Raw genomic sequence first — 13,576 nt, 5'->3', positions numbered from 1 at the left:
GTCGCAATTCTTAACCGATTCTCGTGAAATTTTGTGACCGAATTTTATGACTAAATAAATTTTTTTTGTCAATCCGGTTTTTGGAATTTTTTAAAAATGGCGGAGTCGTGATACCTGGCTCCTAAACAAATAGTCGTATCGATATCATAAGCCTATTTTCTTTTTGAAACATGTTTACAGAGTTAATAGCAAAAAATGCAGAAAAAAATTATCGCTGGTTTAGGCGGTATTTAGATATTTAATTTTAACTAATTTTAATTTGAGAAGGAGTAGCTAAATTTCGTCAACCCATCTAAGAACTATTTGGCTCAGTTTGTAAACGTTCGCTTTTTCTGTTTGCACAGAGGGTCTGGGTTCGATCCCCAGTAATTGTATGCTGGGATATTTATAACTTTTTGTATTTTTTTACACATAAATTTCGTATTGTTTTTCTTTAATTTACTATACACCGTGTTTTTATTGAATTCCGTTAATTTTGTAAGCAGGTTCGATAGTTAAGGTTTTAATTGTCAAATTAGATTCTCTAAATTCTTCTAAACAACGAAGCCATACATTTACTCAGTTTTAAGCTCAGCTCGCGAGGTCTACAGCTCACAGAGCCACTAGTTTACTTCTGGTCCCACCATTGCTTTGTTTCGAAATCTAACAAATATAACAATGGTACAGAACTCTCTTTCTAACGAGAAATGTTAGGGAAACATTGCTACTTTAATTGACCATTGTTACGAAAGTTATTTAGTTATTTACAAACAATTATGTGTTCATTCAGCATTCACGAACACTGACAACAACGCGAATACAATACTAATAAAAATAAAAAATTATCCGCCAGTGTTGAAACCATTCGAGCCCTGAAGTGTCAGTCTGACAGCCGAGTCAATGTCAAATAAGACGGTTCAACTTTTTATTCGGATGATTTTACACATGACTCAAACATTGCCAGCTGCTGCTATTCGACCTCTGATTAAAAACGTTTGGATTTCTTATCTTACCAAACCCAAAAATGTCACAGCTGTCAGTTGTGTCGTCCCAACTTGCGTCATCCCACGTACTTATTTCGGAAAAAATGAGATTTATTTAAGAAAATAGTGTATATTTCCGTAAGTAAACAAATGCATTTTAATTTCGTCCACGTATTTCAATGTAAGCACTTTAAACAAAGCGTAGTTTTTATCTGTATGCAACTTAGTCACCATATCATAAGTGGATTAAGATTGTGCCCATTTCGTTACAGCCCAAGATGTCTTCGTCTGCGATATACATTTTGGACGTCAAAGGTAAAGTCCTCATATCGAGGAACTACCGCGGCGATGTGGACATGGGCGTCATCGACAAGTTCATGCCATTGCTGATGGAGAAGGAAGAGGAAGGGATGTTGACACCTTTGCTGCAGACTAGCGAATGTACGTTCTCCTACATCAAGACCAACAACCTCTATATCGTGTCAACTACGAAGAAAAACGCTAATATAGCGCTAGTTTTCGTATTTCTCTACAAGATCGTTGAAGTCATGACTGAATATTTTAAGGAGCTTGAAGAGGAGAGTATTCGCGACAATTTTGTGGTTATCTACGAGCTGTTAGACGAACTTATTGACTTTGGGTATCCTCAGACGACAGACAGCAAGATCCTGCAGGAGTACATCACTCAAGAAGGGCATAAACTGGAGATGCAGCCGAGAATACCCATGGCGGTCACAAATGCAGTATCATGGAGATCAGAAGGCATAAAGTACAGAAAGAATGAAGTATTCCTAGATGTTATTGAATCAGTCAATTTGCTTGCCAATGCTAACGGCAATGTGTTACGGAGTGAGATTGTTGGTGCCATAAAGATGAGAGTTTATCTATCGGGCATGCCAGAGCTACGGTTGGGTTTGAATGATAAAGTGCTCTTTGAGAGCACAGGCCGAGGCAAGTCCAAGTCCGTTGAGCTTGAAGATGTTAAATTCCATCAATGTGTCAGGTTATCACGATTTGAGAACGACAGAACCATCTCCTTCATTCCTCCCGATGGTGAATTTGAGCTCATGTCCTACAGGTTAAACACTCATGTGAAGCCCTTGATTTGGATAGAGTCTGTTATTGAGCGCCATGCCCACTCCAGGGTGGAATACATGATTAAAGCCAAATCGCAGTTCAAACGACGTTCCACAGCTAACAATGTGGAGATTATCATTCCTGTGCCCGCAGATGCTGATTCCCCTAAATTCAAAACGACCATTGGCAGCGTGAAATACACACCGGAACAGAGTGCTATAACCTGGTCTATTAAATCCTTCCCAGGAGGCAAAGAGTACCTAATGAGAGCTCATTTCGGTTTACCATCCGTTGAATGTGAAGAGGTTGATGGCAAGCCACCAATTCAGGTCAAGTTTGAGATACCCTACTTTACTACATCGGGCATTCAAGTCAGATACCTGAAGATCATTGAGAAGAGTGGCTACCAAGCTCTGCCTTGGGTGCGGTATATTACCCAGAATGGAGACTATCAGCTTAGAACCAACTGAGCAATATAAGTTGTTATTATTACATTCCTTTTATTATAAGTTGCACTTATCATGTTATTAATATTGTTTGCTGAGTTAACACTGTCATTATAGGTATGAAATAATGGAAATAGTATTATGTATTGACACGGTAATAAAATAAAATATTCTTACAAGATACTTTTATGTAATTATTTTATTGGACACACATGAATAGCATTGATTTGATTTGATTACATACGAAAAGATTGGCAAATAAAGGCTATCATGACGAAGACTGCCAATGAGACCGATGTATGCACTAAACAGAATGCAGTGCAGCCCGTCTAGCTTGATCCTACATGGTTTACATGAATGGAGTCTTTTCAATTTCAGTTTTCATATCAAGTTCATCAGCAGGTTGTCAAAGAGGGTACGTTCAGAGACTAAAAACATTTTTCTTAGGTTATTATATGTATATATTTTTTTCTATATACTGCAAATTTAAACAACATTATTTGAGCAGTTCACTGGAATTTAGTTAAATGATAACGCTATATTTAAATTGCTACTATAAACTGTACATGACACTTAAGTAATGTTATATAAAAACTATTTGGTTGAAAATAAATTGTAAATATGGTTTCAGAACGCAGCTTGATCGCGGCAAAGTTTGTGTTTGTAAATATTTTTGTTAAAAATTAAAAATGCAACGAATACACGTCTCGATGTGCATAAAAAACATTGTAAAACTATCTCGGATTCGTCCACGATGTTATTGTGATATAATTCCCAAAAGCCAAGTGACTATTGTAAGAAAAAATAATGCCGAATCGAATAACCTCAAAACAGAAAATGTTCAAAAAGAAAATCTTATAGAAAACATTTCCAAAGAAAGTTTTCAAGAAGCTAATTCTAAAGAAAACGTTTCCAAAGACTTTAGAGTTAATGAATATAATATACAGATGATTTCTAAGAATATATACGACCAGTTATTCAAGGATCCTAGTCCTAATGTAGATTCAAATATCATTAAAAGGTATTTATGTTTATGTGTTTATCTTGATTTTTGACCAAATTTCACTACGATTTACAGTTATTGAAAGGGGCTTATTAATAAATCAGTTCACAATGTTTTACATCACTTAGAACTTTACTTTTTAAGATAGTAATTTACCGTGTTTTTTTTGCTTTTCAAGTTGTCAAGAAAGTCTAATAAGACATGGAATAGATTACAAGCAGAACTCTTATGTGCCTGACGTAGAGCTGAAGTTGTCTGAGCTGCAGGGCAAGGATGTTGTGGAGCATTTTTACAATATTGGTGAGCAGCAGTCTGGGCCTTACAGAGAGCTCTTGAAGACTCTGGCCAGCGCCAGCATACCACAGCCACCTAAGGTATTTTTTACTCTTTGAAAAACAATATAACACTTTAAACTCTTGCGTGTTGTACACATATTTAGTAGTAGTAGTAGTAGTAGTAAACTCTTTATTGTACAAAAAGACATATTAAAAATAACATACAATTTTAATTACACAAACGGGTCTACCGCAATATAATTTCATTGTTTTTACCTTTGAAAAACAAGTCTCTTCACCCCTGTTAATGAGATTCAATCTTATTCCTATATATTCTCTTCTTCTTCGTCGGTATCACTCTTGACAGAGTGGTTGTGGTCATCACTTCAGGTGTTGGTGGCAAGCATCACAACATGTCGCCACTCTTCTTCAGAGAAGAAGAAGATGATGATGGCCGCCTTCCTCATGCATTCATGTAGGGATGATGCGCCATTTACCTACTGCCACTTTTATCTGGTCAATCCACCTCTTAAGGGGCTCCCCCACGCCAATGACCTTCGATCTGAATCCCTTAGTTTTCTTATGTTTTTTGTAGCTTATCATATTAACAGCAACGGCTTTAAGCAATATAGTATCCCATATTTACTTTAAAGTTCATTGTTTTCGAGATATTTGGCATCAAAGTTGAACAATTTTAGGCTAAAAAACTGGTTTTCTGGCCATAACTTTTGTGTTAATTAGGTTAAAATTAAAACCTTGGACACGATTTTCGAGACTTCAAAGACGAACCCAAATATGTAGATTTCGTACATGTAAGATCCTTCACTGCAAACTAGATACGAAAAAAGTGTTTTTTTAGACAACGTTTAAAAAATTCATAAAAAAATAAGTATTAATTTTTTTTTTTTCGAAATCCGGTGGACAAAACCGGAGATAAAAGATTGAAGAACCGATAGCCGTTTGTCTTATAATTCTATCTGTAGTGCAAAAAAAGGAGATACGATTCAAAACTTGTCAAAAATCGATGAAAACATCGGGTAGCCCCTTAAGCCAATGTTGGATGGTTTGCCGCGCGATATGGAGACGGGACTTTAGGCGATCTTCCTTGTGGCCTGGTACCCTCAACCATCCTAATAATTGAAGAGTGTCTTTTCATAAGGGCTTATTATATGTCTCTATGATATCCATACAAAAATAAGATGACCTTTTAGAAAGATGCTCCTCAATTAGTTACATGTCAATATGTATATATTTGATGGAGGAGGCCTTCACCTAGAAGGGGTCTAATTAGAGGGATAGGTTTAACTTCTTTTGATGACCGGTCTGGCCTAGTGGGTAGTGACCCTGCCTATTAAGCGGATGGTCCCGGGTTTGAATCCTGGTATGGGCATTTATTTGTATGATGATACAGATATTTGTTCCTGAGTCATGGATGTTTTGTATGTATTTAAGTAGGTATTTATTAGGGATGTACCGACTAGTCGCCGACTTGTCGGGAAAGCCGACTATCCGGCCACATTTGTAGTCGGCGATTAGTCGGCGACTAGTCGGCAAACTTGGCCGATTAGTCGGCACTTTATTAGTGAAAGAAAAACAGAAAAAAAGAAACCAACAGTCAATATTTACCATATGTTTTATGTCTATTTTACTAAAATACCTATTCAGGGAAAACTTTTGTTCATATAATTGACCGTTTGATCGTTATCGTGTGGTAGTGGGCTGGTGTTTTCCTCAGGTCGATCTCAACTGATTCTCGTGTAATTTCATGGCCAAGTTCTATACTCAAAGGATTTTATTATAATTCAGTTCTTGTTTTTTTTAATGGTGGAGCCATGGGGAACTATTAATGTTATTGCAGAATTTAGAGACTTATAAACAGGGCACGTTGCTCGTAAAGACGCTGACCACAGGGGATAGGTTCTTAACTGGCAACTACGTACGAGAAATAGAGCCTTGGAAATACCTCCTACAAGTTGTACCTACTGACGGTGTGCTCAGGATTGCAAAATAAAAGAAAGACAGAAATTGAACGAGGATTCTTGTGATAGGTTTTTGAACCTATAGAGAACACCTTTTTGCCAAGCTAATTTATGAATAGCGCAACCAAAAGAGCAATACTATTGTTTTTCACCTGATCTTATACGAAACTAATGATCTGGCCGACTAGCCGACTAGTCGGCCGACTAATCGGCCATTCGAGCGCCGATTAGTCGGCTAGTCGGCCAAATCAATAGTCGGTACATCACTAGTATTTATATATTATATATGTTGTTGTCTGAGTACCCACAACACAAGCTTTCTTGAGCTTACTGTGGGGCTTAGTCAATTTGCGTAAAAATGTCCTATTAAATTTATTATTTATTTAATTTTATAAATGTTTTACAGGAATGGTTGAAAACCTACGGGTGGTGCAAGTACTCCGGTGACAGCGTGGAGCAAGTGCCCTGCCCGCCTGACGACGCGCTTATATTAGATGTGGAGGTTTTGATGTCAGCCGGGAAGAGGCCTACTTTGGCTTGCGCAGTGTCACCTGACGCTTGGTAAGACATATTAACCGGTACGGTAACTGGTTACTATCAGGCGGTCTGAATGTTTGTTATCAAACTTTCTCCTTACCAAAATTCATCTAAATTGGTTCAGCGGATGCTTAAACCGCTAAAAGGAGTAACAAACCGACAGACAGAGTTACTTTCGCATTTATAATTAGTAGGGATTCGTTTCCACAGGTACGGATGGGTAAGCCGTCCCGTAGCCAACGGCGAGCCCCACCAATCCTTCAACCATGTGAAATACGAAGACCTCATACCATTGGAGACTGACGGAGACCAGCCTTTTGGAGACCTCCAGAGACCTAGGATAGTTGTTGGTCATAACGTGGCGTATGATCGGAGTAAAATAAAGGAGCAATACTGGCTGGAACAAACAGGTACCGAAATTATAGTCTGTGTTAGACATGCACCGGATATTCGGTTGCTATCCGGTATCCGGCCGTCATTTTTATATCCGGCCGAATACCGGATAGTAACTTTGCTTGATTTCGGAGTAAGGAAATTTGATTTAAGAAACAGTCATGGTCATAATCACAGACTTGAATATACCCTAGATGACGCAAATGCATCTACTTCGCGTGTCCGAACTCTGACCAGGCGTCGAGGTTGGCCGTCGCTATTGACAGTCCACGCACGTCAGTTGTTGCAGCCGCTAGTCCGTAAAAAATTACAAAATGCCTCGTTGTGTGATAATTAACTGCAACAGCATAAAAATTGCAAGCACCCAAGGGCAAGGACATATTTCCTATCACAGTTAAGTAATTTTAAAATGATATTATGCGTGAATTCATTTTAAAAAATTTTTTAAGTATACCAGGTTGTGTTTCTAATAATGTACCTAAGTAACTACAGATGAACGTTACAAAACTATATTTACATTACATTGCGCGTTTGCTTTGAGCGTTTGACCTGACGTTGTGTGTTAAAGAGTCGATGAATATCGGAACAGCGATACTGTCGCACATAGCTACGACTTCGTGGTACAGCTCATTTATCATTCGTCTGTCAAATTTAGCGACTGGTGTTGTTCGTTCTACCGATCGCTTCTAATAATCGATTTTAATCGATATCGGACATATGAGTGATATTAACTATTCAAAAAAAAACAGTAAAATAGTACAGTTGTTATTGATTAAAAAAAATCATGTGCTAATTTTACACGACACCTTTAAAAAGAAGGGTAATTTAACCACATACGATTATATGTCTGCCTATACCTACGTTTAGTAGGGTTATAAATTTCTATTGTATTAAAAAAAAACTTTCATTATTTTTGTTTTCACACATGATCCAGTCATAGATTTAGAAAATACCAATTTCATTGAAGGGAAAAGTTGGGAAGAAGATCATTCGTCTGTCTTTATCATTCGTCTGTCAGAAAATCGATGTCATTCAAGACAATCGATTTGTTATTTATGGCGTGGTTCGCGGGGGAGCGGGGAGTGAGCGAGCGAGACCGCAGATATAAAATCTATGAGTATGAGCAAGACAGTTGAATCGTAGGGGGGCAGAGGGGCATTGGTGTCTTTGAATCGGTTAGGATTTCTCATCACTAAATTGCGGCTGTGACGTCACAGTAGGTGGTAAAAAGTCGGCACGCTTGGTTTCAATACAAATCGTGACATTTGCTTCATCTAGGGTATATTCAAGTCTGTGGTCATAATCGTATTCCTTTATTATTTTAAAAGAATTTAAACATTCCACTTATTTCCACGTGCACTCATTTCGAAGTTTTCGAATCTGGGTTGCCAACTCTAATTTTTTTTTTACCCCTGACCTGAGCTCAACTTAAAAACCCCTAAAACTGTACTATTATTTTGGAAAACCCACTAAATAAAAAATAAAAGAAATTATTATAGATTTTCCAAATTTAGAACATTAATATGATTTTCAACCGGTTCTACATTTTAATGATCATACATATGAACGTTATACATCAAGAAAATCAAGAAAATCTTGTCAGTAGAAAACGGCGCGAAATTCAAATTTTCCATGAGACGATATCCCTTCGCGCCTACATTTTTTCAAATTTGCCGCACTTATCTACTCAAAAAAACCCTAAAAAAACCACTAAAAATATTAGCCCCTAAAAAAACCCCTAGCTGGTTTATTTCCCCCTAAATTTAGTGGTAAAACCACTAAGTTGGCATCCCTGGAACCTAGAAATGAGTCCGCGTGAACGTTCACTACGATAGTTACTAAACAGGCCAAAACCTGCAGAATGCCCACCTGATAAACAGAAATGTAGGTAAAGTTCACCCAGCCGAATATTCGGCGGCCGGATATCGAATATTCGGCCTATGGTCAGGCCGAACATTCGGTATCCGGCTAAACAAATATCCGGTGCAACTCTAGTCTGTGTAGGTATTTGAAGAATTATTAAACACCAATAACCACATGACTCGATTGGTTGACCGATGAGATAATAGCATCGCCCACACTGTTAACTGTCCATCGGTGGACCTTATTACAATAGGCATAAGGTCCACTAATGGACGGTTAAATATGTTGCGGTTTGTTCATCTTGAATTTCTTCATTTTTGATCCAATCGCAGTGAAAATATATACAAATGTAAACAAAACCATCAAATTCACGTGACTTGATCAGTTGGCAGATGAAATAATACCTTCCATCAATAAAGCGCCTTTGATTAACGGCCGCCACTTTGAATTTCTTCATTTTTAGTCCGATCGAGTTGAAAAGTGATATCTGAAAATCCGAAAGGCCTCTTAATACTTTCGGTGCCCGGCGCCCCGTTTCCAGTACAAAATGAACACACGTAGTGTTCTTAGCAGTGAATGTGTTAATCCGTAATCAAAATTGCAAGAACAGCCGCCATCTTAAATTTCTTAATTCTTAGCCCAGTTGAAAATGTATGGCGAAATTGGCGAAACCATTTAAATGGCCATTCAAGTTGATATTTCTTTTGTCCGTTACAGGAGTGCGATTCATGGACACCATGTCCATGCACACGTGCGTCAGTGGGGTGACCAGCTATCAGCGGACAGTCCTGAAATCTAAAACGAAGGAACCGGACCCTACAGATGATTATTGGATGGAGATCAGCTCTCTCAATAGTCTGACAGAAGTAAGTAGGTGGATATCTTACGATGTAGTGCATAATTATTTTCCGGGTTTTTTTTTCGGAAACGTACGAACGTGTCTCGCTATTTCAGTTAGTCAAAAAGTACTGAGGACCCTGAGGTTGTCTGAAGTAGCATGACAAATACGAACGTTTCCGAGAAAATACGATGGAAAACAATTATGCACTGCATTCACATTACACACCACAAAAACAGATATAAAAAAAGAGACGACAGGACGACCTCGACCCGGTCTCGACGTATTTTGCAGCGATTGGCGAAAGCATGGCAAGCATCAAACCGGCTCAAGTGGCGAAAGAAAGTGGAGGTTTTGCCCAACAGTGGGACACTAAATAGGCTATTTAAAAAACGTTTGTGAGACTTTTCACCAGAAATCGGAATTTATGCGGTAAGACGTATGATGATTTTAATATTCTTGAATCCTTCGCTTCGTTCAGAATTCAATGTATTTTACAATTTAATCTAAATACGTATTAAAAAATAAATAGAAAATAAACAAAAACTACTCGTGAAATCTATTTAAAAAAGCTATAACGCCACCAATTAATACATGCTGTTATTTTCTAACTAAATACAAAAAGTGGGCCCCTCCGGGATTTGAACCCGGGACCTCCTGCACCCAAAGCAGGAATCATACCCCTAGACCAAGAGGCCACATATTCAGCTGATCGAAATTTCCTATTAATTTTGGACGCGAGGATGACGCGACACAAACAATATGGTTAACCAACTTCAAATAAAGAAGACGGTACTCTATTTAATAGCAGTTTTTTCCAAAACTTCCGCATTGAAATATAGAATGATTTGAATATTTTTGAAGGACCGATAATACATAGCTTTAGTCTGAGCTACACACCTAATAATGAGTTAATTGTTATGTCCCCATCAGCAGGGCCGGATTAAGCATGTCGGGGCCCCTAGGCAGTGCGAGGCTCGGGCCCCCTACAGTCAATTCTGCACACAGCTCATTCAGTACAGGGAAATAAGTTTGCGTTTTTAATTTCAATCTTCAGGCGTCGGCCTAGCCGATCCATATAGAACGATGTCATTTTCGCTCTTATTGCGTGGACATAAAGCTTTATTCTATCGGTTTTTGCCGATTCCGCGTTGCGTCAAGTGTGGGGAGAGCCCTTTAGGCTTAAGGCCAATTCCCAGTGGAATACCAAAGATGTGAGCTGCAGCGTCACTTTCCTATGTACCTACCTGTAATGGCAAATCTTAAGCGAGGCTAAAGGTTAAGCTCAACTGGTGCCGTAAAGTTAACGCAAAAACGCGAGCGCAGCGAGCGCGAAATTTTTTATGAACAATATCGCAAATTGTGAAAGCGTGTTAAGGCCTGGTATTGATCTTCATCTGGGCCTAAAAGTCGAGTTGTGAGGCGAGCTTTCATTTCATGCGAAGTCAAAGCCGTGCTTCATCAGGCTTCAGGGTAAATAGTTGAGCACAGACACGAACCAATGTCCATAGTATTAAAAAGCGAGACCGCAGGCCGAGCTTGGCGCAGCGATGCCAAAGGCTAAGCTGAAGTAGAGGAGATGTGGAGCACAACACAAACCAATGGTAAATTGAGGGAAAAGTGAGGCTGAAGGTCGAGCAGTCCTATGAAAAACTGGGGACACGTTCGTCTTTTTTCTTTTTCATTGTTTTAATCAATAGTCTCGAAATAACCCAAAAGTTGTTGGTTGTTCGAAAAAAAGTGAACCATTTTTCCTGAAAACCCCTATTTTTACAACTTTACAACAGATACGCAGAATACGCCCCGTAAACTGTAACGTATTGCTTCAATTTTAGTACAGTATTTCATTAATTTAAAGAATGGATCGAAAGAAAACAATAACAAAGCATACTCATTATTACAAGAATAAAAAATTGACTCATGAATTTTGACCCTATGGAACAAAATTTTATTTGGTGCGCGCTGAGCCGCCGGGGCCCCCTAGCAGAGGCGGGGCCCCTAGGCAGTTGCCTACTTTGACTTAGGGTTAATCCGGCCCTGCCCATCAGGTACACAGACTGTACTGCGGCGTGCCAGTCGACAAGGCCACCCGCGACACATTCGTGGACGGCACTATGCAAGACGTGCACGACAACTTCCAGAAGTTGATGTCGTATTGCGCCCACGACGTGATCGCGACGCACAACGTGCTGGGACAACTGCTGCCGCTGTTCTTGGAACGGTTCCCGCATCCGGTTACTATGGCTGGCATGCTCGAGTTAGGTGAGTGTTGCCATCTAGGGGCTGACCCCCCCCCCTTACATCATCCAAAAATCATGCTTCGAATGACCCCGTTTCCTCCTACGTCATGCTACCATCATCCGATGTGCAGACCCCCCCCCCCCTAATTTGAAATGACGTAATTTATGAATAGCCCCCTACCCGCGACATATTCGTGGACGGCACTATGCAAGACGTTCACGACAACTTCCAGAAGTTGATGTCGTATTGCGCCCACGACGTGATCGCGACGCACAACGTGCTGGGACAACTGCTGCCGTTGTTCTTGGAACGGTTCCCGCATCCGGTTACTATGGCCGGCATGCTCGAGTTAGGTGAGTGTTGCCACCTACCCGCGACATATTCGTGGACGGCACTATGCAAGACGTGCTCGACTCGACAACTTCCAGAAGTTGATGTCGTATTGCGCCCACGACGTGATCGCGACGCACAACGTGCTGGGACAACTGCTGCCGTTGTTCTTGGAACGGTTCCCGCATCCGGTTACTATGGCTGGCATGCTCGAGTTAGGTGAGTGTTGCCATCTAGGGGCTGACCCCCCCCCCCTTACATCAACCAAAAATCATGCTTCGAATGACCCCGTTTCCTCCTACGTCATGCTACCATCATCCGATGTGCAGACCCCCCCCCTAATTTGAAATGACGTAATTTATGAATAGCCCCCTACCCGCGACACATTCGTGGACGGCAATATGCAAGACGTGCACGACAACTTTCAGAAGTTGATGTCGTATTGCGCCCACGACGTGATCGCGACGCACAACGTGCTGGGACAACTGCTGCCGTTGTTCTTGGAACGGTTCCCGCATCCGGTTACTATGGCCGGCATGCTCGAGTTAGGTGAGTGTTGCCATCTAGGGGCTGTCCACAAATTACGTCATCCATTTTTGACCCCCCCCCCCCCTAACATCATCCAAAAATCATGCTTCGAATGCCCCCGTTTCCTCCTACGTCATGCTACCATCATCCGATGTGCAGACCCCCCCCCCCTAATTTGAAATGACGTAATTTATGAATAGCCCCCTACCCGCGACATATTCGTGGACGGCACTATGCAAGACGTGCACGACAACTTCCAGAAGTTGATGTCGTACTGCGCCCACGACGTGATCGCGACGCACAACGTGCTGGGACAACTGTTGCCGCTGTTCTTGGAACGGTTTCCGCATCCGGTTACTATGGCCGGCATGCTCGAGTTAGGTGAGTGTTGCCACCTACCCGCGACATATTCGTGGACGGCACTATGCAAGACGTGCTCGACAACTTCCAGAAGTTGATGTCGTATTGCGCCCACGACGTGATCGCGACGCACAACGTGCTGGGACAACTGTTGCCGCTGTTCTTGGAACGGTTTCCGCATCCGTTTACTATGGCCGGCATGCTCGAGTTAGGTGAGTGTTGCCACCTACCCGCGACATATTCGTGGACGGCAATATGCAAGACGTGCACGACAACTTCCAGAAGTTGATGTCGTACTGCGCCCACGACGTGATCGCGACGCCCAACGTGCTGGGACAACTGCTGCCGTTGTTCTTGAACGGTTCCCGCATCCGGTTACTATGGCTGGCATGCTCGAGTTAGGTCATATTATATATATGTACTAGCACAAGTCTAGTGTCCAAGCCACTAGAGTTGTCTCTCTCTATCTAGCTAGTATGACTACATCTCTCTCTCCCTCTAACAAGCACAATGTGCTGGGACAACTGCTGCCGCTGTTCTTGGAACCGTTTCCGCATCCGGTTACTATGGCCGGCATGCTCGAGTTAGGTGAGTGTTGCAGTGGCACATATAGAACTCTAATTCTACAGGCTTGCCAATTTCTCAAATTAATTTCGTACTAAGCAGAAGCATCTGCAAACGAAAACCAGCATAGAAATTATCTCAAAGATACCAGTCTTCACCGACAACACCAATATGCTATCA

General features: G+C 40.9%; 2 protein-coding genes and 1 non-coding gene across 3 annotated transcripts in view; 2 read left to right on the top strand and 1 right to left on the bottom strand.

Annotated features, from left to right (window-relative positions):
• Positions 1 to 1,015: 1,015 nt before the first annotated feature.
• LOC134670596 (AP-1 complex subunit mu-1) lies at positions 1,016 to 2,668 on the top strand. The gene is made up of 2 exons (XM_063528397.1): positions 1,016 to 1,100; positions 1,235 to 2,668. Exon 2 carries the CDS (start codon positions 1,241 to 1,243, stop codon positions 2,507 to 2,509), a length of 1,269 nt encoding a protein of 422 aa, XP_063384467.1. The 5' UTR covers positions 1,016 to 1,100; positions 1,235 to 1,240; the 3' UTR covers positions 2,510 to 2,668.
• A 463-nt stretch (positions 2,669 to 3,131) lies between these two features.
• Positions 3,132 to 13,576, top strand: part of LOC134670594 (DNA polymerase subunit gamma-1, mitochondrial) — a 29,015-nt gene continuing 18,570 nt past the window's right edge. The window contains exons 1-6 of the mRNA XM_063528396.1: positions 3,132 to 3,506; positions 3,667 to 3,862; positions 6,149 to 6,303; positions 6,490 to 6,689; positions 9,253 to 9,401; positions 11,422 to 11,635. Coding sequence (XP_063384466.1) covers positions 3,175 to 3,506; positions 3,667 to 3,862; positions 6,149 to 6,303; positions 6,490 to 6,689; positions 9,253 to 9,401; positions 11,422 to 11,635 — 1,246 coding nt within the window. The 5' untranslated portion in view covers positions 3,132 to 3,174. The remainder of the gene's footprint in view (positions 3,507 to 3,666; positions 3,863 to 6,148; positions 6,304 to 6,489; positions 6,690 to 9,252; positions 9,402 to 11,421; positions 11,636 to 13,576) is intronic.
• On the bottom strand, positions 10,000 to 10,071 carry Trnap-ugg (transfer RNA proline (anticodon UGG)). The gene has a single exon. It is a non-coding gene; the product is annotated as a tRNA-Pro (tRNA).

Source organism: Cydia fagiglandana, chromosome 14, assembly GCF_963556715.1.
Source record: "Cydia fagiglandana chromosome 14, ilCydFagi1.1, whole genome shotgun sequence".
In the NCBI taxonomy this organism is placed as follows: Eukaryota; Metazoa; Arthropoda; class Insecta; order Lepidoptera; family Tortricidae; genus Cydia; species Cydia fagiglandana.
The sequence above is the reverse complement of the archived record's forward strand: the minus strand, read 5'-3'. Positions and strand labels throughout refer to the sequence as shown.

Coding starts and splice junctions, on each gene's coding strand:
- LOC134670596 (XM_063528397.1), top strand. CDS start 1,241: ATGTCTTCGTCTGCGATATACATTTTGGACGTCAAAGGTAAAGTCCTC.